At 45.6% G+C, this 27101-nt stretch overlaps 1 protein-coding gene across 3 annotated transcripts in view; it reads right to left on the reverse strand.

The window, feature by feature from the left end:
• HIRA (histone cell cycle regulator) overlaps nucleotides 1–27101 on the reverse strand; it is a 101909-nt gene that overhangs the window by 48852 nt on the left and 25956 nt on the right. For 2 of the 3 annotated variants that reach the window (XM_012776596.2, XM_020285319.2), the window contains 10 exons: nucleotides 20015–20110; nucleotides 18750–18910; nucleotides 16254–16421; nucleotides 14341–14454; nucleotides 12787–12857; nucleotides 12110–12215; nucleotides 9971–10186; nucleotides 8398–8483; nucleotides 2604–2801; nucleotides 469–630 (listed from right to left, as the gene is read on the reverse strand). In XM_012776596.2, coding sequence (XP_012632050.1) covers nucleotides 469–630; nucleotides 2604–2801; nucleotides 8398–8483; nucleotides 9971–10186; nucleotides 12110–12215; nucleotides 12787–12857; nucleotides 14341–14454; nucleotides 16254–16421; nucleotides 18750–18910; nucleotides 20015–20110 — 1378 coding nt within the window. Of the gene's footprint in view, nucleotides 1–468; nucleotides 631–2603; nucleotides 2802–8397; nucleotides 8484–9970; nucleotides 10187–12109; nucleotides 12216–12786; nucleotides 12858–14340; nucleotides 14455–16253; nucleotides 16422–18749; nucleotides 18911–20014; nucleotides 20111–20833 lie in introns of all 3 variants that reach the window. The other variant, XM_075996783.1, reaches the window with a different exon arrangement.

A 27101-nucleotide genomic window follows, 5' to 3' on the forward strand; every position in this document is an offset into this window, starting at 1 on the left:
GTGCAGACCCACAGAAGGGACAAGTAGCACAGTCTGTAAGTTCCAAAGCCCATCTGACTCCACAAAGATCTCACCTATATCACTTTTATCTCAGCTCAAAACCTCTGGTCAGTTTCTGAGCACAAGTCAGGATTTCTACCTAACCAGGCTCTTGCTTCTCTTCTGGGCAACCCTGGGCTCCATCTAGACAGTGCCACTATTCTTAGTACAGCCTCCACTGACTGGCCCTGTGCCTTTGTCCTCTGTGTTCTCCCCCCAGGGCGCCTTCCTGCCACCTTCCCACTTTAAGCAGCTGCTCCTTTCTCCTCAGGGCTGGTGGCTCACTAAGGGATCCTGCAGTCTTGCCCCTGTGGACCGGCGTCTGCTCCCCACAGAAGGGCAGACTGCTTGGTTGGAAAAACGGCCGCTGTATGACTTGCCTGCGCCTCCCCTCCCTGGCCTCTCTGGGTCCCTGTAGCTACCACCTACCTTTCAATGGCTGTCGGAGTCATGCTGGTCAAGGCAGGAGCACCTGGTGTGGCTTTGGACCGCTCTGTGAATCGGGAGTCAAATGCTTTCATGGGTTCGATCTTGGACGGGGTGGTTAACACAGAAGGCGACAATGCAACAGGAGTAGAGGTAGCATTCACACTGGGGGAAGAAAACAGGAGGGTCATCAAGGACAATTCTCACAGGATCTAGAGGTCTAGGGTTTGCATTACTTGGAGGCTACTGAATAAGGCACAAATACCGAACTTCTATAAACAAACTAATCCAAGATATAATCTACTGTTCCTGGCTATTTCTCTAAAATTTTCATGTATTAAAATTCTGGAAGTCTGGCTACCTGAGTAGGCTGTGAACAAATGCATTCACGTTTGCCCCTCTGTGTTCTGGGAGCTTTTGGTGGCGGAAGGCCTAGAAAGTGGTTCTTATAATCCTTTTCTCTAACAATACAGCCCTGTCTCCACAACTTAAATACAGCCTCTCCACTCCAAACTACTCCCACCACCAGCCTTTCCCATTTCAACAACAGGTTTGATGAGAAATGCCCCCATCTGGGGTCCTGAAGCCATGGTCTGCTATTGGCCTTCATCCTCAGCCAAGCACTCTCTGTCCTGGGCGGCCCCTCCTATCTCTGACTGTGACAATGACAAATTCTCAGCACTCTCCTCCAAGAGCTCGCCCCACAGCTTTCGCCTTCTACTCATTAGAGAAAGGAGGCCCAGGCATAAGTGTGCCCAGTCCATTCCACATGCTGGGGACCAAAGCTACTGGGCCTCCTGCTGACCATATCCAGGCTAACACCCTCCACCTCCATCTGCCTGAACCCCACAATCTGGACAGCCCTTTCCTCCCCCTCCTCCTCCATGACCTGTGGCCACCAGGATCTGTAGGGTCAACCCCTGAAACAGTTTTTAGATCTGGCACTGTCTGTCACAGACCCATGTCTTTCCAGACCTGCCTCCTCCCTGCATGCTTTACTTCCTCATTGGTCTTGCTACTGTCTCCTCGTCCCACCCTGGTCACAATTGTTCAGGGCAGTGACAATCGATGCTTGGTGCCTGCCTCCACGGCAAGGGTGCCAGCACCCAGAAATAGGAGGCTGCGGGAACACAAGACCCGATCCCTACCAGTGGAGAATCACTCTAACGGTATTGGCTGTGTGTGCTGGGGTGGCTAAATTTGGGCACCAAGGCCTACTGGAGCATCTTCTTAAAATGCAAGTCCCAAAGTCTTGTATGCGTCCACTCTGGAGAAAAGTGCAGACTACTCAGTTCGGCACAGAAACCCAGGCTTTCTCCCCACTTTCTAGTCCTTCCTCAGGAACTCAGGGTGCTGCTCTTGCTGCTACTTACATGGTCCCTGAGAGGGGCACCCTCTGAAACATCTCCCTGAGACCTGCACGTTGACCCCTCTTCAGATGGGCAGCCATTTCTACCCAAAGGACCTGAAGAGCCATCTGCAACACTGTGGTGGCCTCTTCCCCAGCAGCCTGCACACTCCAAGGACAAGGACCCACCCAGCAACCCCCTGGATGCCTGGGCCTAGCACAGTGTGTAACCCAGAGAAAGTGCTGGGCAAACATCTACTATTGGCTCCTATCCGTGCTTGTCTGATCCTTTCTGACTTCTAACTCGGTTTCCAGGAAAAGGTCAGTGAAGACAAAGGCTCTGAGTGAATATAATTCTCAGGGTACAAGGGGAGTCTGTGCCCTCCTACATAAACACCCTGCCTGGGATGAATGGTGTGGAGATATCCCCCACAGAATAAAATGGAGGCTAAGGCCCTGGAAATATGAAGCCACCTTCAGTGCAAATCTGTCAGCAGATGGGACTGACTCTATGGTGGGTGGCATCTCACCGGCAGGTCCCCTGGCTTAGCCTGATCCTTGGTCTGCTATGACACCCTCTTTGTGAAGTCCTCACAGTCCTGAGTTTCAGAGACTCACCTGAATAAATCCTCCCCTCCAGGCAGGCTCCATCTAAAATTAAGCATTTCTTTCTTTTTTTTTTTTATCGAAGGGGCCACAAAGTGCAAATAGAATGAAATCCTCTGTCACAAAACTTTGTGCAAACCTGAACTTTCCCCAGAGACAGGAATAAGGCTTGGTGCCCACTGACCTGTCCTTATTGACAGAATCGCCTGCATGCCTGGCACCGGTGGCCGCCACAGGCTCTGTGCAAGGCTTCGAGGTGCTGAAGGAGTTGGGGGTACTGGAGTCCAGTGGCAGTAGCTGCGGACTGCTATGAGAGGAGAGCATGGTGCCCGCCAAGGAGCCCGAGAGGGGGATGCTGTTAAAGAATGCCGTGGAGAAGTCCCTGTCATCAAGCAAGAACAAAAGTCAGCCTTGAAAATCAGATGCCATATCCAGTACTCTAACTTTTTCTGAGTCCAAAGGCAGTATATTTTCATGGTAGAAAACTGGAAAGTTACAGAAAAGTAAAATCACTTCATATATTACGAAGTGATAATAAATTTAATTATATATTTATAATTTATATTATATTTAATTGAATCTAAGATGTACTAGTACCATATGTACCACTAAGGAAAAAACGTCACTAATTACAATTATCAAATGCCATTGATTGTATGATGCACCCTGATCTCAGAGGTGTTACACTGTGTAAGCATGTGTTTTAGGAGGAATGAAATGTAGCACACAGAAAGGATCTCCCTTTCATGAAGGGCTGTGGGGTGTGCCACTGGATGGATGTGCCATAGTTTATAAAACCCAGCCTCTGCTGACAAATGACAGGGCTGTCTCCCAGCCTCTTATATACCAGATGCTGCTGCAAGAGGCGGCAAGTATTGCAGTGTCAGGATTGAGGGCCCTGGGCCAGATCAGCTACATCTAACTCCTCTGCCACTTCAACTACTCTTTTTTGCCTTAGGTTCCAGTCTGAAAAATAAAAAGCACCAGAACTCTCCCCATGGGCTGTTGTCAGGAGTAGTTACCGTAACACACACTTATAACACACAATAACTACTGAAAGATGCCTAAAATCATAATAATTATCATTATACCTACGATTCACATATATACATGGATAAATTCCTAAAAGTGGAATTATAGTAGCAAAATGAAATGTTTGCTGATGATTTTGGATAAATATTTCTAAAGTGTCCTCCTCAGAGGTTTAAAAGAATGATAAATCATATATGTGAGTACCTATTTCCCCATACTTGTACAGTTTTATCAAATTTCTTGACATTTGACAATCTGACAGATGAAAAATGCTATCTTACTATAGTTTTAGTTTTAATTTTTTTTTGGAGACAGAGTCTCACTCTGTTGTTCAGGCTAACATGCTGTGGTATCAGCCTAGATTAAAGGCATGTGCCACCATGCCCTAATTTTTTTCTATATATTTTTAGTTGTCCAGCTAATTTCTTTCTATTTTTAGTAGACACGGGTCTCGCTCTTGCTCAGGCTGGTCTCGAACTCCTGAGCTCAAACATCCTCCTGCCTTGGCCTCCTAGAGTGCTAGGATTACAGGCGTGAGACACCGCATCTGGCCCCAGTTTTAGTTTTGATGTGAGTGACGTGGAAATTTTTTCATATAGAAACATTTGATTTCCTTTTTGTGAAGTGTTTGTTCATATCCTTTGTTTATTCTCTATTTGGTTATTACTCTTTTTTTTTTTTTTTGACAGGATTTTGCATGCCGATTTTTTTTTTTTTTTTTTTTTTATTTTTTAAGTAGCTGGGACTACAGACATGTGCCACCACGCCCAGCTAAGTTTTTCTACATATATATTAGTTGGCCAATTAATTTCCCTCCATTTATGGTAGAGACCGGGTCTCGCTCTTCCTCAGGCTGGTTTCGAACTCCTGACCTCGAGCAATCCGCCCGCCTCGGCCTCCCAGAGTGCTAGGACTACAGGCGTGAGCCACCGCGCCTGGCCTGGTTATTACTCTTTATTGTTGATTTATAAGAACTATTTATATATTTTAAAAATTCCTTGGGTAGGAAATATTTTCCCCAAGATGTTGTGTTTTAACTCTTTAAAGTATATTTTTTCAAAACATATACCAAAAAAGTTATTTTTTTGCAGTCTAAATTTTATGTTCTTTGTAGAAAAGACTTTGCCTCTAAAATTATAAAAATATTCTTCCATGGGCTCTTCTAAAATTTTAAACAAAAATATTTTAAACAACAAAACAGTTAAATATTAAGAAAAAAACAGGCTGGGTGTGGTAGCTCATACCTATAATCCCAGCACTCTGGGAGGCTAAGGCAGGAGGATCATTTGAGCTCAGGAGTTTGAGACCAGCCTGAGCAAGACTGAGGTCCCATCTAAAAAAATAGACGGGATCTACTAAAAAAATAGAAAGAAATCAGCTGGGCATGGTGGTGCATGCCTATAGTCCTAGCTACTCGGGAGGCTGAGGCAGGAGGATCGCTTGAGCCCAGGAGTTTGAGGTTGCTGTGAGCTAGGCTGATGCCATGGCACTCTAGCCTACGCAACAAAGTAAGACTCTGTCTTAAAAAAAAAGAAAGAAAAGAAAAGAAAAGAAAAGAAAAGAAAAGAAAAGAAAAGAAAAGAAAAGAAAAGAAAAAAGAAAAGAAAAGAAAAACAGTCTCTGAGCTGTTCAGAATACATCTAACTTAAAAGGTATGATGTAAGGATCCAACATTGTTTCTAGAGGGTGCTGAGTAGTTAGGCATTGCATTTATTGAGTTAATTAATGTTTCCTCACTGATGTGAAATGCTATCTTTAAAATTCCCATATATATCTGGGCCTATTTCTGGATATTCTATTATATTCCACTGCTGTATATTCATGTGTCCGTATCTCACTGTTTTCAGTATTATAGCCTTTAAGTTTTAATTTCTGGTGGGGTTAGTCTTCCCCAATTAATCTTTTTCGGAAATATTTCAGCTATTCCTATTTATTTTTCCATGTAACTTTAGAGTCACCTTGTCTGATTCTGAACACTCCTATGGTTATTTGCACTGGTTCATGTTAAATTTATACGTTAAGGGAGGACTGATGTCTTTATGATGCCACCCTAGCTAATCAACGGGATGCATTTCTGTTAAAAGCTATTTTGTGAGTTTTCTTTTAGGTCTCTCAGTAGTATTTTAAAATTTTCTTCACTGAGATCTACATTTCTTGTCATACTCCAGGTATTTTGTTTATGAGTGTGATTTCTTTCTGTATATGTGCCAAGGGGAGATGGTGCTACCCAATCTCATGTTGATTGTATCAAGCCACTTGATTGCCCTTTTATTGTCCATGGCAGTTTTTCCAGTTGATTCTTTTATATACCATATGACCCTTAAGTAACAATGTATTTCACTTTCTCCTTTCCAATTTATTCTTTGCCTTGACTAACTGCATAGACTAGGATGTTGAGAAGAATGTTAAATTATAGTCACAAGAGCAGATATTTGTTTAGTTTTTTAATTTAATTTGGAATAAGATTTATCAAGTTAAGGAAACATCCATCTATTCTCACTTAATTGTTTTAAATTAGAACAATGTTGAATTTTATCAAAATTCCATTAAGCATCTATGGAGGTGACTATACAATTATTTTTTATTTTTGGACATGAAGAATGAAAGAGTTTCCCAAAATTTGAACCTCTTTGCTTTCCCGAAATAAACCTTACTTGGTCATGGTGTAGTAGCCTTTTAACACATAGTAATGTTCTGTTTGCTACTATTTTATATAGGACTTTGCACTGACATTCACAAATAAGAATGACCTGGGATTTATTATGCTCTATCTCTGTTAACATTTTGATATAAATATTATGTTCATTTCAAAAAAGAATTTCCAAGTTTCTTCTCTATGAACTGGAATACTTTAGAGTTTCCCTGTGAAGCCTTCTTAGTCTGGTGGCTTTGGGTTAACTCTTTGACAGTGTCCTCTATTTCTTCTATAATGATTTTTTCATTTTAGTGATTTTATTTTCTTTAAAAACCATCTACTTGGCCGGGCGTGGTGGCTCACGCCTGTAATCCTAGCACTTTGGGAGGCCAAGGCGGGCGGATTGCTCAAGGTCAGGAGTTCGAAACCAGCCTGAGCGAGACCCCGTCTCTACCAAAAATAGAAATAAATTAATTGACCAACTAAAAATATATATACAAAAAAAAAATTAGCCGGGCATGGTGGCGCATGCCTGTAGTCCCAGCTGCTCGGGAGGCTGAGGCAGTAGGATCGCTGAGCCCCAGAGATTGAGGTTGCTGTGAGCCAGGCTGACACCACGGCACTCACTCTAGCCTGGGAAACAAAGTGAGACTCTGTCTCAAAAAAAAAAAAACAAACAAAAAACCATCTACTTTAAAATTTATTTGTACAGACTTCAGGATAGAATCGTCTCATCCTTTTGATTTATTCTCTATTCATGATAATTTCCCACTTACAACTACTTTGAATATTTGTGCTGCTTCTTTTCTTTCTTGATTACCTAAGATAATAATTACCTATCTTGTTGCTACTTATTAGAATATGTGAATCAGGAGGGTGAAAACGCCTTTAAGACCAAAGGAATCAAGTTCTGGAGCCAAGAATATGCACCCTGTGGCAGAAAGTGGGCTCAAGGCCAGCTAGGAAGCTTCCTCCACCTCATCAGGTAAGGCCTGGAAGGATCCACAAACAAAGTGCCACCAACACTATCACCACCTCTCTCTCTCCCAGAGGTCCAGCAGTGTTCAGGGGACATGCACACTTGGTCTCACTTGGTCCTAATAAAAGGTAGGCAGGTGGCATTACCCCCTGATCCGTATAGGTTTATAATGGAAAACGGCTTAGTCAAAGGAAAATCACTGTTCTGGGAGAAGTCCGCAGACCTGTTTCTGGTCTCTCCAGGTAGCCAGGTCTCTGCCCTCTGGGGCCTCAGGGCCTGCACACCTTACGTGAGGGGGCTGCATCAGCACATCATATGACTGAAGGTTTCTTCCCACTTCAAGGAAGATTTGGAATAGCTCAGGGTGAACACTGCAAAATGCAGTTGTCTTCAGGGCATGATGTCTACAAAGGACTTCCTGATGCCCTGAGCTGATTGGCTGAATGAGTATAAAACCCAACGTGAATTGCCTTGACAGTGGGGGTCCATTTCTTTCACACAGGGCCTTATTATTTTTCAAATCAACATATATCATTCTGGGGAGAATGACCAAAAAAAACGTTGCAACAACAGCAAGTGGTGAATAAATCTATTCCATGATTTCTGTCCTCCACAGAAATGCAATTCCACTTCTAGAAATTATCCCAAGGGAACAGTCACAGGTGTGTTCAAAGATTCATTTACAGTCATGAAAAACTGGAAAAACTACAAGTCCACAGTTAATGGGCTGCTTAAGTAAATCATGGTGCATTCATAGGATAGGAACTTGGATAGTCATCAAGTGAATGCCTCAGAGGACTATTTATTAAAATAAATGGTCAAGATACAGTAGCACGTGGGGAAAACAGATATCAAAATGCTAACAGTGATTATATCTGAAAGACTGCATTATGGATAATGCTTTTTTCTTCTTTGGGCTTTTGCTATTTTCTAAATTTTTAACAATGCTTATATATACCTTTCTAGTCAGAAGAAGGTGACAAAAGGAAAAAAAAAGAAAAAAAATCAGTCTGATTGTCTTATCGTGTGTTCTCTAGTGCCCTGCCAGCAGTGAAGTGCAGATGTGCTGTCCCTGAAAAGGCGCCAGGCCTGCCAGGCGTTGCAACCCCCACCCACCTTCCACACGAGCCAAGCGTGCACAGGGCTCTATGAGGAGCACAGGGCTTGGAGGCTGGCGGGAAGCTGGGCTCAACTCCCTCACTTCCATGTTCTGCCAGTCAGGCATGGCCCACAGGGCCTGTGTAGACCCTTACTGTCAAAGTGCTAACTGGTGGAAAGAGAAGAAAACCTCCCCAGATAAGGTCACAGAAAGCTCGGTGAATGAATGAGTACCCAGTGTCCAGCTGTGCTATGCAGAGAGGCGTGATTCTTCTCCGACCATCTGCTGTCCGAGTCTCAACTTGTTTCTTCAAAAGATTCTGGCAAAACAGAGTCACATAAATGAATGGAAACGTTTCTAGCAACTATCTTCAAATATCAAAAAAATCAAGCTTCCTTTTTCTCTGGTGATAAGAATACTTAGCATAAGATCTACCCTCTTAGCATATTTTCAAGTATGCAATATTATACTGTTAACTGCAGGCACTGTGCTGTACAGTAGACCTCTAGGACTCATTCATCCTGTAAAACTGCAACTTTGTGCCTGCTGACTAATTGGGCACAAAGCTTTCCCTGCCCCCAACCACTGGTATCCACTACTCTGCTTCTGTGAGCTTGATACTCATATAAGTGATAGCACAGTGTCTGTCCTTCTGTGTCTGGCTTATCGTTTAGTTGTATGCCTTAAACATGTATACCTTTTTATGTGTCAATTTTACCTAAAATCAGTAGGTTTAAAAAAAAGTAAGGCTTGGCCGGGTGTGGTGGCTCACACTGTAATCCTAGCACTTGGGAGGCCGAGGCGGGCGGATTGCTCGAGGTCAGGAGTTCGAAACCAGCCTGAGTAAGAGCAAGACCCCATCTCTACTATACATAGAAAGAAAATTAATTGGCCAACTATATTAGTATATATTAGTATATATATTAATATATATATATAATATATATATTATATATATATATATATAGAAAAAATTAGCCAGGCATGGTGGCGCATGCCTGTGGTCCCGGCTACTTGGGAGGCTGAGGCAGAAGGATTGCTTGAGCCCAGGAGTTTGAGGTTGCTGTGAGCTAGGCTGATGCCATGTCACTCACTGTAGCCTGGGCAACAAAGCAAGACTCTGTCTTAAAAAATAAAAAAAAAAAAAGTAAGGCTTTTAAGGAAATGTTGGCGACCCCCACCCAACAGCCATAGGGTCAGTGAAGGAACTAAAGGACTGAGACTGCACTCATGAGCCACACTCTTTTGTCATTGAGCTGGTGATTTTCAAGCTTTCATCACAAAATCCCTCTTCTACAGAAGGCCACAGCCATGGGCTCCCACTCACTCATTATACCGGAATCACCTGGGGGAGGTTTGTCAACCTACACAAGCTCTTGGAGATGGTGTTAGCTCCCTAGGCGATCTCATGTCCTAACCTGTTCCTGCCCCATTTCCAACCCCTTTCCATGAACCACAGGCTTCCAGACAAAGAAGAGGAGCCCACAGATGTCTCCTAAGGGCAGAGCCTGAAATCCAGTGCTCTTGATATCTAGAATTTCCTACAAAGGCCAGCAGGTTGAGGTTTGGAAGTTCCTATAAGAGATGATCTGCTTTAGGGCTCCCTGGGACAAGGAGGCCTTTGATCAAGGTGCCTCAGGCCCCATTACTGCCTTGTGCAGCTGTGGGCAAAGGCCAATCTGCCTGGCTGGCTGACCTGCAGCACCTGTGCCACACTCAGCACACACCCTCCTCACCACCACTCGTATCTGTGCCCTGTCCCTGGGCATTGCCCATGCCCTCAGTGTCACCAGACTGAGCTCTCACCTTCCTGATGTCTTCTAGACTCTCACCATTGACGACGCCTGCGACAGAGGCTGCTGAGCCTGGCTCTCGGGCTGGGGCACTCTTCTGGTCCAGCTGCTGCTGCTGCTGCCTCCGCTGGTACTTGAGCATTTCAGGGTTCTCGATGACGGCTGTGGAAAGCTGGGCCTCAGTCATGATGGCCAGGCTCTTGCCATAGGTGGACTGGTGAATGCGGCTCTGGGGGAAGCAGGGAGAGGCGCGACAGGCCAGCATGAGCGCCAGCATGGCCAGTGCTGCCCACCAGCAGGGCCCTCCTGGCTGCGAGAGTGGAAAGGCCCCAGTGCCAGCTGTCCATTGCCTCCCACCCTATTCTGCCTGTCCCTGATTAGACAGCTCTGTTGACATCTCATGCCCTGCAGCTGGGGATTACAGTGAATGAACGAGACAGCTGACAAGACAACACCTACCCCATTTGGTCTGATGCAGAACAAATGGCCATCCCCATTGCTTCAGCTGAAAGGAAGACACTCAAATTGCTAACTTAAGGTTCTTATATCACTCCAAGGAGCCCAAATGCGCCTTTGGGAATCAGACATTGGAACATGTGTCTGCTTTCACTGCTCTTGACTACAGATGTTGGCCCCTTGATCAGAGGTCTCCATGGGCCTACTCACGGTAGGCTGGCACAGCAGACCCTCCTCTGTGTCCCCCACCTTGAGGATGTCCTTGTCCTTCCCTCCTCCTAGGCCCTAGTAGTCCTATGCCATAATAAGCTAACCAGGAGCCCCACAAAAGCAGGAACGGTGTCCCCAGCACACCACAGTAACCGGTATGTATGAAAGTGTGACCAGGAGCAGACTCACACAGGATGTGCAAATAACCAGCGTGGCATTCTGCCCAGGAACAGGGACTGTGGTTAATACGACATCTGCCTTACACCAGAACATGGGTGGGAGAGGCAGCCTTCCAGGAGAGGTGCTCTGGGACTTGCTCCTGTAGGGGTGTGAGGCTAGGAACCTTCCTCCATTGCCACCTTGGCTCTTGCCCCTTCTGAGTCCACCTCCTGGAACCTCAAGCCAGAATTCAGAGTTTGACCAAGGTTCCCTAGTGTTCCTCAAACATGGGGTCCCTGCCTGTGATCTGGGAAATGTCAAGCTAGATATAGTTAATTGCACAGGCTCCCCGGGTGCCTCTCCAAGGGGGTGCATGGCAATCCCCAGGTACCCGATGACAGTGATAAGGTGGGGAAAAAGATGTGAGGCTACTGAGATACTCACTCCTTCATGAAAAATAATGGGGTGCCAGGCCCTGTTCTAGGTGCAGTCAACAAGGCAGACCTCCATCTACAAGTGGTTTACATCTTAGAGGGGGGTCACAGTAGTTTAAGAGGGAGCTTCTGCCAGCAACAGTGTTACTATGGGGAGAGTAGCTCTGGTTTCACAGAGATCCTTTCAGACAGATACATCCTACCAGGTGTTAACAAAGGCCTGTCTATAGCAACAGCAGGTTTCCTGGTATGTAGGGAAAGCAGGGCCTCTCCCAAAGCCTGGGCACACTAGCACCACTGCCCCAGGCAGAGCAGAGGAGAGCAGGCCTGGCCCAAAGACAGTAGGCCTAATTCACGCTTCTAACCTAAGGGTCACATACAGTCTGGGTAAAGGGCCATGCTGTTTTCCGAGGCTTAGTTACCTCATTGATAAAATGAATGAGCCCTGCCTTGAAGGGTTTTGTGAAATCACACATGCAAAACACGAGGCCCAGAGCCTGGCATACAATAAGTGCTAAGAGACGACCAATACTATTACTATTATAATGGGGAAAGTGATGTGAGCAGGGACCCTGGGGGAGTCACTTTAGCTCTCTTCCAGGGCAAAAGCCACCCAATGGGTGGCCCTATCAGCTCAAGAAGAGATGCCCAAGGTAGTTTTATTCTTAATTCCAGGACTTGTTTCTGACATGAATAGAAACTCACTTTTAAATCAATCTACCCTGTAAAGAACATAAGGATTATAATCTATAAAAGGTCAATACTCCATTAAACTTTAAGAAACAATGTGTCATCGTATCCCACAAGAGGGTCCAATCGAAGGGGTGTCACGGAGCTATCCCAGCTAGTAATGTGCCCCAGAGCGTGCAGCAGCACATGGGCCACCAGCCTACCTTCTCCTCCTCACTCAGGGGGTCTCCAAGCTCATCCTGAGAGAAGTCAAGGAATGCCACAGAGCCGTCCATGGAGCACACCAGGATGCCCAGCCCGTTCAGAGTCCTGAAAGACATGGCTGTCAGCAGCCTGGGAGCAGGAGCTCAAGGCAGACCCCATGGCTCAGCGGCTGGTCTGGGGCAATACTTCAGGGAGACCGTCCCATTCTGTGGCCTGAGGGTGGTGGGGGTAATAATCCCTCCCAAGGGCCCTGGTGTCCTCCAATTCTAAGCCTGTGTACAAAGCATCTTTTACCATATGTTTTGTGAGAATTTTCAATTTTATTTATCTTATTTTTGAAACCATTTAAAAAAATCCCCAAACTCCAGGAAGTATCCACCTAAATTTAGTCATTTTCATTCATGGAATAACAGAGTAACATGGATCCCACAAGGACATCATTCTCCTCATCTCAGACGAATCCTGAGGAGGTATTTTCCAGGGGCAAATACTGCATCACAGGGGATGACATCACCACAGCAGCAGGCATGCAGCCCAGCTCCTGAATCACATGCAGGTGGCACCCTGGCAGTTGCACCACTGTGCCACCTGACTCTAATCACACCCAGAAGGTCTCGTGTTCTAGTGTGTGGCTTCTCCTTTCTCAGCCTATGCTCCATAACAGGATCCACCTTACCAGGAGATGTCCATGATGGACTTGTCAAACAGCTCATGGATGACCACCAGTGGCCGCTTCAGACACGTGAGCTGGAAGGAAAGAGACAGCTAAAGTTAATGGAGTTACTGAAAGCCTCTCTGAGCACACACCTCAGTTAACAAGATTAGCCTAGTAGCCTTGAGCAGAGCTTCTGCTGATAGTCAGGGCATCTTCAATTCTATTCAACAGTGGCTGCCGAGATCTCAAACTGTGGAAACCAAAGCTTACCAAAAATGTGTACCTCATGGGGTAAGGTGAGTCATGCCTGTAATCTCAGTACTCTGAGAGGCCAAGGCAAGAGGATTGTTTGAGGCCAAGAGGTTGAGACTAGACTGGGTAACATAGTGAGATGCTGACTCTATAAAAAAATTTGAAAAATTAGCCAGGTGTGGTGGTGCATATCTGTAGTTTCCTACCTACTCAGAAGGCTGAGGCAGATCACTTGAGCTCAGGGAGTTTGTGACTGCAGTGACCTATGATCATGCCACTGCACTCAATCCTGGGTGACAGAGTAAGACTCTATCTCCAAAAAAACCAAAAATATACATCCTAGAGCAGTTCCTGCCTCCAGGGCATGTTGTGGCTTTATACACAGACAGCCAGAAAGAGAGAAGACAGAGGGGAAGTGGGTTCTGGAAGGGCTAAAATCTGAACAGGGGGATAGCCCCACAGAGTAGACCAGTGAGAGTCTACTACTACTAGGTATGTACTCAAAGAGAAATGAAAAACATATGTCCACAAAAAGACTTACACGAAATATTCACATCAGCTTTAGTCATAATATCTCAAAACTGGAACCCTAATGGCCATCAACAGGAGAACAGATAAATAAATTGTGGTATACTCACAGAGGGGAATATCACACAACAATGATAAGGAATAAACTACTGTTAAGTGCAACAACATATATGAATCTCAAAAACATTATGCCAAGCAAAAGAAACGCAAGACACAAAGTAGTAAACACCGCACAATTGCATTTATATGAAGTTTAAGAGCAGGCAAAACACATCAATGTGATAGAGGTCATTAGATTAGTTGCCTGGATGAGGGAGAACATGGCCTTTAACTGGGCAGGACCAAAAGGACAAGTGTTCTAGGTTCAAGGAGTGTTCTGGTGACAATGGTGTGTAAACATACAAGACAATTCTCTAAGCTGTACCTTTCAGGTGAATGCACTTTACATACATGTCAATAATACGATTTTTCTAACAGGAAGCAAACACAACATGCTGTCTATGGCACTGATGACTAAGGGTGCTGCCTGAATATGGACACAAGCACTGATCTGGTCAGGGGTCAGGATGGCCTCTTCTGCCTGGCAGGCCCAATCCTCAGTGCTCGCTTCCAGGACAGCAGGAAGGCCTACAGACTTCTAAGGAGGGGCTGACCCCAGGCACAGGGTAGAAGTACCTGCTATCACTAAAAGTGCTGGGTCTCTCTCTCTTTCCTTCAAGGCCTCCAGGCTCACTACCTCCCTAGCCCACACCTCCTGCCCTGCAGCAAAAGCTCAGGGTGGCCAGGCTCACTCACCCAGACAGAGAGTGACCGGTCCTTGCTGCCAACGGCACAGCAGCAGTACGGGCAGCTGGGCTTCGCAGAACTCCCGTTCTTCTGCTTCTTTTTGAAGATTTTTGGGTTGAATTTCTAAAGCCAAATAACAAGTGATAAAATAATTAATCAAGCATCGGACATGTACCCCATGCCCAAGCATCAAGAACATACCAAAATCCCAGCCTGCCAGTAGGAGTCCCCAACATCTTGCAAGCCCAGGCACTGGGTGCTATTTCATCATCATAACCACCTATGAGGCATTGGTCTGCTAATGAAATGAAGGTTCAGGCAGGTCAGAAAACATGTGCAGTCGCCAAATGAACAGGCGGGGAATGCAGATTTGAAGCTTGCCCTACCAAACTCTCCATGTATGGAACCAGCAGCCAGGTGGATAGGATGGTAGCTACTAATACTGGCCCTTCTCAATTCTCCTGGCTGGGCAGGGCCAGCCCTAGGACCAGGGGAAAAGCTGAGCCCACAAAGGGGCTTCTGGGACAAGGACCACTCTGCACCTCTAAGGGAAGCCAAGGGAATGGCAGGAAGGGTCTAATCCACTGCATTCCTTCTCTCTTCATTGCATTTGTTGTTCATAGCCATACTGTTGAGCAGAGATCTGCTCAGCCCGAGAGGCACTCATGATCTCACTGCACCAGGGACCATGGCTACGTCTAACAAAGGTGCTTGAGTGGCTGCTCAGCCCGGGGAACCACCCCCAGTGTAACCTGGTTGTTGCTTTTGGAAAGGCTGGAAGCACACACTGAGCTCCTGTCCATCTTCCTGGATTGAAAGGAGGTGGGAGATCTTGGAATCCCTAAGCTAGGACAACTGAGGATGGCTCCTGAGAGCCTGGTGTTAGGTGGCTTATAGAGGTTTTAATTTCAGAGGGCTGGCAGAAATGGCCAGGGTTACACAGACCCTGGAGAAGATACAACCCAGAAGTGTGGATGCTGGGCTTGAGTCTCCACTACCACCAAGTGGGCTGTAGGGCCTCATGGAGGTTTGTGACCCCCTATAAGGCAGGCATCATGACCTCACAGAGCTGCTCTGAAGTGGTGATGAGGACTACACGAGAGAATCATGTAGAAGCACTGTGCTAATCATGAAGCGGTGATTTTCAAACATTTTAGCAAAAGGCGCTGGCTCAAACAAAATCTTGCATGAATTCCAATACAAAAAAAATTTTAAAAGCAATATTTTATTCCTATAAATTTTATGTCTTAAGGTATAACATATGACATTTATTATCAACTTAAACACAGAGAATGATAAGCCTGGTGGCATCAGGGTCCTCGATGATCCTTCCCTTCTATCAGCCTTGGCCTGCTAATCTATTTATTTTGTTTGGTTGCCCAGTGTTGTGAAAATCCTGGTTCTCACAGGTTATTTGCAACTATGTGACAGTTTGCTGTGGGCACTCTGAGGACACTCTACACTCAAAATCCTCGAGAAGCATGAAAGGAGGGGTGAGGGCCCTCTCAAGCCGGCAGCACCTCACGTCTCTGCATTCTTCGCCCTCCACAGCAAGATCAGGAGGTAGCGCCTGACTCAGCAATCCATGGCACATCCTTGCAGAGGTGACTGATCACTGCTGGGCGTGGGGACAAGCACACTGCTTGGTGGGTACAACAGAACGGCCCCCGTATTCACAGGAGCCAGGCAAGGGGAATACTGTGCTTGAGCACCTGTGAGCACACCTGAGTGTGTAAAAGGCTAGTATGCAGTCACAATATTCCTATCCAAAGACAGATTTTGGTGATATTATGTTAAAGTTTGCCAATAAAACATGTGAATATGCATCCTATTTTGTAAAATTAGTTTTTAAATATTTAAAATAAGAACGAGTACATGCTGAATCTAAGGGCCCTCTTCCTCAGCCGCCTACACGCACTCACCACAACAGTCACAGCTTTCCGATGCCCCACGAAGTCCATGTTGGTCTTCCAGCCCTCCCGTTCGATGATCTGGGCAGTGGGGCCAGAGTTGTTCATGGCATGGGCAGACACCAGGTAATGCCCGTCAGGTGACCAGCTGAGCCGCAACACATGGGTCGTCCCTCCACACTGAAAGAAACACCTGCACTTGAGAGGAGCTCAAGACTAACTTTATGACCCAAACTCTGGCCTCAGGATAAAGTCAAACTCCGATTTACAAATGCATGATGACAAAGGGTGCATCCCAAGCTTCCAGCTACACTGGGAGTTTCTGCCATCCTAATGGCCCAACCAAAAGGGCCCTGTCATATGAATTTGGGAACTACAGCATCCCACACTGCCACCCAGGGGCTGAACAAAAAACTGCAGCACAGAAGTATGGTGTTTCCCCGAAAATAAGACAGGGTCTTATATTTATTTTTCCTCAAGAAGACACCCTAGGGCTTATTTTCAGGGGATGTGTTATTTTCCCCTCAAAGCCTCAGTTTGTATCACGCACAGGACGGCCGGGACCTAACGGGGGAGCCAACCTTGTTGGTGGGGCTGCTGCACCTTTTCAGTCACCTCTGGGATAGTAGTTGTCACGATGGGGCAGATGAGAAGGGCTGCTCGTCTTCTTTACCACTCAGGGACGAAATGCATGGGTTGTGCAGATGCGCTGCGCAGCCACGCCCATCACTAGGTCTTATTTTCGGGGTATGGCTTATATTGCACAAATGCTTAGAAATCCTGCTAGGGCTTATTTTATGGGTAGGTCTTGTTTTCAGGGAAACACTGTATAGGTTCTGAGGGGACCTGCAGGAAGGCCAGTGCTTTGAACCATCACCTCTACGTGAGTCAAATCTCCCTGGCCACTGACCCACTTCTATACAGCACCTGTTAGTTAACCCACCATGTTAACCCACCTGCAGATCATCCTTGAAATACGCTGCAGCAGTGAAAACCCACATGGGAGCCTAGAGGAGCCTGCCTGTGATGCAGCTGGTGACCATGAGGCACCACCTACTCTCGAGCCTGTCTCCTCACCCAGATGGTGGTGAGGACACGAGCAAGGAGAAAGGTCTATAATGTTCTTATAAACTGTAAAATGCACACAGAAAGGCACTGTTCCCCTGACCCTTCACATTATTCTTCCTGTAAGGTGAGATGGTTTGGGTCCAGAGCCAGCCCCCTGAAGCTCAAGTTGGGCCCGGGATTAAGATTTTGACCTCACAACCACACAGTAGGACAGGACAAAGCAGGGTCTGAGGGCAGTGACATCACCTGCCTCAACTTCCAGACCAGGCCAGAGACCCCCTATGCCATCTGGGGTGGCAGGAAGCCCACCCAGAGGCTGAAGAGTGATACCATTTCCTAATGGTACTAAAGACACTCCCATAGCTGCCTCCAGGAGCCCAAGCTCATGGGACCTCACTGCCTGGCAGCCCGAGCCCCAAGGAGCACCAGAAGGTGTGACAGCCCATGTCACCTGTACCAGGCAGCTGCAGTCAAGGAGGGGCAGGACTAAGTAAGGTAAAAACCAGTGCTCATATACCCAGCCCAGGAGCTGGTGTTGGTTTTGGGTGAACTGACCATGTAACTTTCACTTTCCTCCTGCAGCCAGCCCAACCAGTGGGGAATGCCTATTCTTTCTGCAAAGCCTTGCTCATGTGCCCTTGCCCTGAGAATCATTCCCTGATGTAGTCACTCCTTCAGGCTGTTTCTATACTCTGGACAACTCTATCACATACTTACGATGGATGTGAATGTCTGTTTTTCCTACAGGGCTATAGGCATCAAGGGGAGAGACTCCATCTCAATCTATTTTTATTTCCCTGTACCCGGGATGGCCTTACATACAGTAGACACTTAAGTGTCCGCATAACAGTGATCTTGAGCTCTCAATCCACTTGAAATCAGAACTCAAAGGAAGTGGCAGTAAAATATAAAACTACTGAAGCTACTGCAGTATGATCGACAAACATTCTGCAAACCATACTGCTGACTGCACTTGGAGACACGAATTGGCTGGCCTGCAGATGCCAGCAAGCACAGCCTTGGTACACTGAGGAGCAACAACAAAGTCTCTCCTATCCTGCCTCTGCCCCTAACAAGCCACTCCGCAGGCAGTTTGATGTAAATCCCATATGGTAAGAAAAAGTTTCATCCATATCTGTGGCAGTGAGCTGGGTAACATAATGATATAGGCACATCCCTTAGGCTCTCCTCAACTTCAAAGTCTGTAACTATTTTTCACTTCAAAGTTGGATAATAAATGGTTTCTCAGAAATGAAAGACTTATCATCTGACTCCTAGGGCCAGAGTGCCCACCCCAGAGAACATTGACTGCTCTGCACAGGCCCTGGACTCCACACATTCCCCACATGGTCTGGCCATGGCCAGCTTCCTCTCTGTGCTGGGTCAGGAAGAGGCTGGAGCAGGTGCCGGGGCCAAGCTCCCTGGGCTGTCCCCGGTTACCTCATCAAAAGGCTTCGTGATGCTGGTCTCTAATTGCCAGTCCAGTGTCCTCCACACCTTCAGGCTGCGGTCATCAGCTTGAGAGGCTATGTATTTGCCAACAGGGTCCCAAGTCAACCCTTTCACCAAGCCAGAATGACCTCTCAGAGTAGCTAGAATTTCTGTGAACAAAAAAGAAATGTGGAAGGTGTCACCTGAGGAAAACAATGACTGGATAGAAAACACAAGCTGTCATCGGTGGGGGCCATGGGATGGAGCCCCAACAGAAGGGACTTCAGCAGTCTGCCTTGGCCAGCCCCTACCCAACATACAAACAGAAGAGCCCCTCATGTGATCTTCACCAAGGCAAAAGCCACCTGAAGACATGACTGCATCAAGGAGACAGGCAAACACAGGGCACAGGTTTGGGCCAGAGCCGCTGGTTCTGCCTGTGTCTTGTCTGTAGGAGGTGGCCCTGCCCTAGGCTGTCCTCCCTGCGCCATGACATCAGGAGTTGATGTGAGCCTCCCTGGCAGCTGTGTGGGAAACAAGCCTCACAGCTCAGAGGGCTGGGCAGCAGGCTGAGTCTTTCTTCAGTCATCACTAAAGACAAAGGTGTACATGAGAGCACCTCCTACAGACTTGCAAACCAAATGCTAGCCCAGCCTCTAAAATTGCTCCTCCACAGCCAGACTGATGTTCCCATACATGCTGGGGGTGGCTTTCAGAGAGTGAAAATTACTTGGATCCAAGCCCATGGATGATACATTTTAGCCCATGAGGAAAACATACTCCAGATACAGAGTGGGAATATGAGAAGTATTTTACTAGTTACAAACTGCAGCACTGGATTAGGTTATGCCATCTGTTGTAATTTTAAACACAAATTAAGAAAAATCAATCTTTTGCAAAACTGGGTTTGTGCTAGCCCACGTGTTAAGGGGCTTCACAGAGGGGACGGTAATTGAGCTGAACCATGAGCTCAGTGGTGGGGTACACACAGCACGTGTGCGGGTTGCTGGGGTCCCTGTGCCAGTCTCTACAGCACATCCATGCCAACACTCAGTTACTATTTTTCTTTAGCATAAATCTCTTTTTAAACCTTAAACAAATGTAACTGATAAAGAAAAAAGAACTGGATTACTGACAAGACACATAAATCCTAGGTCATAGTCATATACTTGTTGCCACCAGACTATGGACAGACACCCCCACAGCCCCCGACAGGCAGTACTGCTGGCAAGCTGCCAAGTTCTGCCAACAACCAGTCAGAGAAGACACCAGACCTGGGAACTTCACAGCGTTCCAGATGACGACAGTGTTATCCACGCTGCATGAGGCCAGCCAGGCATCGTGGGGAGACCATGCTACATCCATCACATCTGGAAGAAGACAGAGGCTTGTGGTGAGATCTCTCACCTGGCATTCAGACCCAGTGAGCGGGCACTTGGCAGCACCCCTGTATGCTAGCTGGACCAGTGCCCTGGGGTTCTCATGTCTGAGGACATTCGATCTGGGACCATCACAACCAGACCTTTTTTTTTTTAACCAGCCAGAACAAATTCTCTGCTAAAGTTTTTCAACCAGTCATAAAATGTAAAGCATCTAACTGTCCCCAGTGCCCCACTCCTCTTACAGACAAAGCAGCTGAGGGTGTGGCTGAGTGCTGGAGCACCATGTGGAATCACCCATGCACGAAAACCAAGGCCTGCCACTTCCTGGGTCTGTGGCTGGGGCACACTCCTCAGCTCTGCTGACTGCTTCTCTAATCCTAATTCGGCCTTCCTCCGTGAAACCTCTTGAGCATGAGGCATGGTGGGTAAGTGCTTGGTGGAATGTCCAGCACAGCCAGGTCCCAGGGCTGCTGATGACTGAGTGCCAGCCATCTCTAGGCCCTCCTGCTTGAGAACTGGGCCTCACCTCCCAGACCCTGCCAGGAGCACCCCTTCCCTTCTAGGCCTCCAAATAAAATGAATCACGCTCATTTCTTTGTGACTCAGTTTTCTCATCTGTCCAGTGCAGAATGAAAAACAAAACCTATGCTCATAGGGTCACTGTGAGGATTAAATGTGAGAAACTGCCACAGCACCGTGCCAGGCACACACCAAGGCATCGATGAGGTCAGCCGTGACGATGATGCCAACCTTGCCTATCCTGCCATCAGGGGTGAAGGGCGCGGTCTTGGTTATTTTTCCAACCTCAGCGCCTGGTGCAGTGCTAGGTATACAGAAGAATGATTGGTGAGTTGAAGAAACAAACAGCAGCAAGGTAATAGCTATTGAGTCCTTTCCCCACAGATTTTAAAAAATACATATAAGCAAAATAGTCAAAATTTCTACTGTACTTTTTTCTAGTTTGTAGAAAATTTTCAGCTTGATGAATTTTTTCACATTATATCGCACTTGGGGCTCACATAGTGTATGTACTAGTACGCTGCAATTCGTACTCTATTTGCCTGTGTGATATTCGTGGCTTCATTTCCTTTTTGCCCTGTGTCCCATGTCACTAAGAGCACTCACTTCTATAACCAACCCAATTTAACACCAAATGCTAACTAGATTCCAGTTTTTCATGCTAATGCACCTGTGTGTATGTGTCACTCTCTAGGCTCTGGATTATTTCTGAGATTGATACCCCAGAGTGGGAAGCCTGGGTAGAGTATCTGAACATCTTCACACGTCTGGATTCTCACAGAATTGTACTCTGCTTTTCTTTACTTTCTTTCTTTCTAGAGATGGGGTCTCACTCTGCCGCCCAGGCTGGAATGTAGTGACACAATCATAGCTCATTGCAGCTCTGAACTCCTGGCCTCAAGCGATACTCCTGCCGCAGCCTTGAGTAGCTGGGATTGCAAGCATGAGCCATCAGGCCCAATTTATGCTGCTTTTCAAAGACCCTGTAGGACTTTAAATTTCTACATGTAAAATGTCTGCTTCAAAACTCTTTTATTAGCAATGAGAATTATGACTTTTTTTTCCTTCAGACTTATTAAGTACACTTTATATTTTGCAATTTTAGTTTGATTATTAGTGAAAGTGAAGATTACTCATATCTGCTTATCTATTATCTAATGTCTTTTTGGACTAATGTGCTCACATATTGTGACTGTTTAAACGGAGGTCTTCTGTGCAGTGGGTCTAATAAACATGAATGCAGTGCCTAAAAAAAAGGAAACAAGAACTTTCTCTAGGAACTTAGAGTCCTGGAGGGGTAGATATGTAAACATCAGGACTGCCCTCTAGTACCCAAGGCTAGATCAGAGAAGATGGGGTCAGATGGGAACCCAGAAAGGAAGCATGATTTTCTGAACAATTTCCACGGACTAGTTTTAATACAGACGTTACATGCAAATGCCACCTATTTGTCTTTCTATACTCTAGGAGCTTATGGCCTGTTATTTTCCTTTGTGATTACTTCTATTGCTAGAAGGCCAAAAAACAATTCTGTTTTCTACTAGTTTAGTTATTTGGAATGTTTATCTCTTTAATATCTGGAATTTATTTTGGTGTATGCTATATTTACTGAGAATCTAAGTTAATTTCTTCTCCCTCACAAAGTAATGAATGGTTACTACACCATCATATGTGGGGAAGAACCCTTTCTGTTTTTGGTAAGTGAGGCCTCCTCGACCATGCACCAAGCTCTCAGATACACCGTAGTCTCCTTCAGGGCTGTCAGCTTTATCCCCAAATGCTTGATGTTTCTATCACTGAAACTTCAAATGTTTTCACCAGTAACATTACTTATCCTTCCAGATGTCCTTTGGAGTCACTGCTGAGTTCTATAGTAAATCCATATACATGATTTTCTCCCTAAACTCCAGGTTTGGAGCTTCTGGCTTCAGCCTGTACACACCACTCTTTTCACTGTGGATCTACATGCCCAAGTCCCTCCCCTTACTTGAGGGTCACAGTTGTTCTCGCCATCATTCCTGGTGATTCCAGAAGGGTGATTCTTCTAACACCCAAGGCTCTTGGTTCCTTAAGTTTCTCATCCAGCAGTGACCTTGGCTTCCCCTACATCCATTCTCATGGTCACTCCCAGAGACCTTCCATGACAGATTACTGCAACTCCTCCTCTCGGTTCCAACCTTCCCACGCTCCAGCCAGAAGCTCCATGCTTCCAGCCCACTCTCAGCTCCAACAGTACTGTACTACCACCAGGAGCTCCACTCTGCTGAAGCTGCTGTCCCCCACTGCCTGTGTCCCTCCCTCTCCTCCAGCTGAGACCCCACCACTACTCCCCTTTCTCTTCTGTCTTCATAGGTGCCTGACAAAGCCCTTCCAGTTCAATCCAGCTCTGTCCTCTCCCAGACTTTCTTGAGCATCCTCCAACTGGGCTTTGGCCCAACCACACCAAGGTGACTTGCATTTGCCAAGGCCTCTAGCAGCCTCCATGCTCTCAAGTCCAGTGGTCCATCCCCAGTCCTCACTTTGCCTCTTAGCAACGTGCAACACACTCTTCCTTTAAATGCTCTCTTCACTCTCTCAACGGGCCTCTCTTTCTCAGATTCTTTTGCTGATTTCAACTCTAAATCCTAGGCTCCATCCTTGGACTCTGTCCCTACCGAGAACTTTCTCCTATACTCAACACTCATATTTCCAAATGCCTACTCAGCATGCCCACTTATGCTGGCAACCGTGACGTGTCTGAAACCAAACTGTAAAACATTTCCTCTTATTTTACATACCTCTGTTAATAAATAAGAAAAAAACATTTAAAAAAAGGGGAAAAAACCCAAAAAACAAATAAAACATTTCCTCTAACAAGCATTTCTCTCCCGTTGCCCACAGACCTCCCTGTCTCCGAGTACAGCCCTGCATCCTTTCCAGTGCTCTGGCCCTGCACTCACTCCTCTGCCTATTTCATGCCCTGCATCTGATCCCCCAGGAAACCCACCTCTGACCACTTCTCATCACTTCTGTGTTATGAATGAGGTCTGACCCACCACTGTCCCTCACCTACATTATCACAGCAGCCACCTCACTGGGGGGGCTCCACACAGCTGCTGCAGGTGTCAACCCCTGCCCAAATCACTCCTGAGCCTTCCCATCTCGCTCAGAGAAGAGCCCTCACAATGGTCTCACAGGCCACCCAAGTACCTGAGGACTCCCTGGACATATCAAGTGCATGTCCATGTTCCAGGGCTTTTGCCCTGGCCGTCTCCTCCGCCTGGATGGCCACATGGCTCTCCACTCACTGCCATCTGGTCTGTCCTCAAATGTCACCTCCTCACTGTGCTCCCAGCACTCACTGTCCAGATCCTCACAGAACTATGCTCCTTAGAGCTCATCTTCCAACCTCCTACACAACTGGCTCCCTTTTGGTCTCCTGATAAGAACAAAAACTTCTTGAGAGAATAATGCCTGGCACATAGCAGGTGCTCAATAAGTACCTGCTACACAGATGAGCAAATACTTATGTGGAAAAAATGTATTCTACTCAGTCCTTCCATTTATGAAGTGGTCATTTTATATCTTTTGAAAAAGGTTGTGGTTTAAATCTTAGAGATCTCATTTATTTCTTGGTAAGATTACTTATTCCTGGTTTTTTACTGAGTTTTCTTTTTATCATTAGGTATTCTAATTGGCTATTACTAGTGAAAGATGAATAACTAAAAATTGTTCTGATATGAGGCCAATTTAAAGACTCATTAGTTCTAAGTGTTTCTCAGCACTTTATTTGTTCTAAGAGTTTTATTTCTTAGGTTTTTCTTGATATGCAATAATGCCACCTTCACTTCATTTCTATCTTACTTTCTAGTCTGTCTACCTTCTGACCTAATTGTACTACAGAAATTCCAAAGCAACAGATTAAATGACAGCACCCATTACTGTCTTTTCTTGGTACGAATGGAAACCAGGTTTAACTATGAACTGTGGTATTTGCTACTGCTTTTAAAAGTACGCAGGACTCTATCATGTTAAGGAAATAGCTTCCCTATATGGGCTTTAAAAAGTAGAAAAATAAAATAGTACTAAAAATAGTAGGAATTGATGCTGAATTATCTAATATTCCTTTTAGAACATGGAAGATGATTCTGTGGCCTTTTGTATTTAACCTCCTAATATGTTATATTAATAGATTCCCCTGTATACAAAATTCTTCCATTATAAGTCATATTTAATCATAATAAATTACTCTTTTCAAGTGCTATTACATTCACTAGTATTGTTTTTGATTTTTCTGTCTCTGTTCATATTACTCTATGCTTTTGTTTCACTATTATTTTTCTTAGGTTTTGGAAAACCAGGATTATGTTTTCTTTTGAAGAATAAATATTTCTAAGTTCTATATAATTTTTCTTAAAAGCTTAAAACAATGCATCCACAAATAATTTAGGATCAGGAACTATTTCTGAAGATAGCTTTTCACATCTTCACTGGTTATACTCTGTTCAGGTTTTCCTAACCCTATGGTATCAATTTTGAAAACTTATATTTTCTGGAAAATTATCTTTGAGTATTTTGTTTTTTGGTTTATACTTTTGTTTAATAGTATAAACATTACATTGCACTCTCTTTGATGATATTTTTCTAACTGGGTTAAATGTTTTTCTAGACATTTAATTCGAATTTTGTCTAGGTTTTTTCTCCCCACCCCTCAATTAAATATATCAAGTAATACTTCTTATACTTTGCTTTTCAAAGACTCAGTTCTTTCTTATTCATTTACTTCTGCTTTTCACTGATTTTCCTTCTTGGATGGTTCTGCTCACACTTGCTACCAGGATCAGTGAATAAGGAGTGGCAGGTACCCCAGCTAAACGTGGTCAACCCTACCTGCTTGGTAAAGGAGCCCATGGGGTGGCAGGGCAGGAGAGATGTCAAGTCTGAGGTTAGGACATTGTAAGTCACCTCACATGAAGCCCCATCTCACTGGGCACCCTCATAGACATGTGCATCAAGTTCCAGAGAAGCCCCACTAGACCTCACCATGAGTACTGTGACACAAAAAAAGGGAAATCACACATTTTTATTGCTATTAAAGAGTAACACATTTGCTTGTCTTGAACATTTTCTCTGGCCAAAAAGAATAAAATAATTTTAAAAATTTATAAAATTTAAAATTTAAAAAAAATTTTAAAAATTAAAAAAAAAAAGAGTAACACAATGCTACTGTTTCAGCCTTCACAAATGTGGACTGAATCTGTGGTCATGAAGAGATGGGTCTGTTCTCCTTTAAACTGTACACTGAACATATACTGCCAGTGGTTTACAGACCATGTCTTCCACATCTCTCACTCCAGCCCCACATTCCCCTAGAGCTCTAGGCTCAATTCTAAAGTTTCTTGACATTTCCTCTCCTACCCCTCCGAGCAGGCACACCCCATACTGAACTGTCCCCATAAGCCTGCTGTCCTTATGGTCTCAGCAGAGGACGTTTCTGGCTGTCTAGGCACCCACCCAGGAATCTACCTCATCCCTCCTTGTGCCCTGTCCTAAGTATTCCCAAACTGATCTCTTCCTTTCTACCTCAATTACCACAGGCCTAGTTCAAGCCCTCACAGCATTCACCCAAACCACTAGAACAGCCTCCATTTCACAGAGCTGCCAGAATGACTTTGTATTTCAAAGCTCTTAATGGCTCCTGTGTTTCCCATGATAAGGGACATGGGCAGTAATAAGGATACGACCTTTCCATGACCTGACCCTGGCACATCTGGCCAGCCTCACTTTGTACTGCTCCCTGTCTTGTACATAAAGGCCCAGCTATGTTGAAATACCCCCATCCCACCACTCACACCAAGACTTTCTTAGTTCTGCTGTCCTCCCCTGTGCCTGGAAAACCCTTTGGTTCATTCCTGAATGGGACCACAGGCTTCATGAGACAAGTCTAAATCGTACTCACTCTTGAATCCATGACATCTGAGTGCACAGCGCACAGGCTACAGACTGTTAGGGATGGACCATCCTCCTTTTTAGTCTAAATCCGTAAAATGTGTCCCTTTCCATACTGAGTCTACTTAAAACACTTTGCAAATATACTCAAGGTCAAGTTGAGAAACTCTTCACTGGGCACCTGTGGGCTGGTTTCTGGGGAATAATTGAAGTGCGCTTACAGACTTAGTGATCCACTGATGAAGGTAATGAGTCTGTTCAGCAGGATAAACAGCAGAATGTGGAAAGTTCTACATCAAAGATATAAACATATACCCCATGAGGGCAAGAGTGGGCAGACTGAATGCAGCCAGAGGCAGGCAGTGGAGACGGTAACTGCACAGACCTTGAGGGACAGGCAGGTGTGATTGACGGTGATGTGGAGGGACAGCCAAGACACAGAGCTGCTTTAAGGACCAAAGAGTCCCACGGGGCACAGGGAGGTGATGTTGCTGCTCTGAGCCAGCTGCCAGGGGCCCACACACTCCAGAAG

Source organism: Microcebus murinus, chromosome 22 (assembly GCF_040939455.1).
Source record: "Microcebus murinus isolate Inina chromosome 22, M.murinus_Inina_mat1.0, whole genome shotgun sequence".
Classification (NCBI taxonomy): Eukaryota; Metazoa; Chordata; class Mammalia; order Primates; family Cheirogaleidae; genus Microcebus; species Microcebus murinus.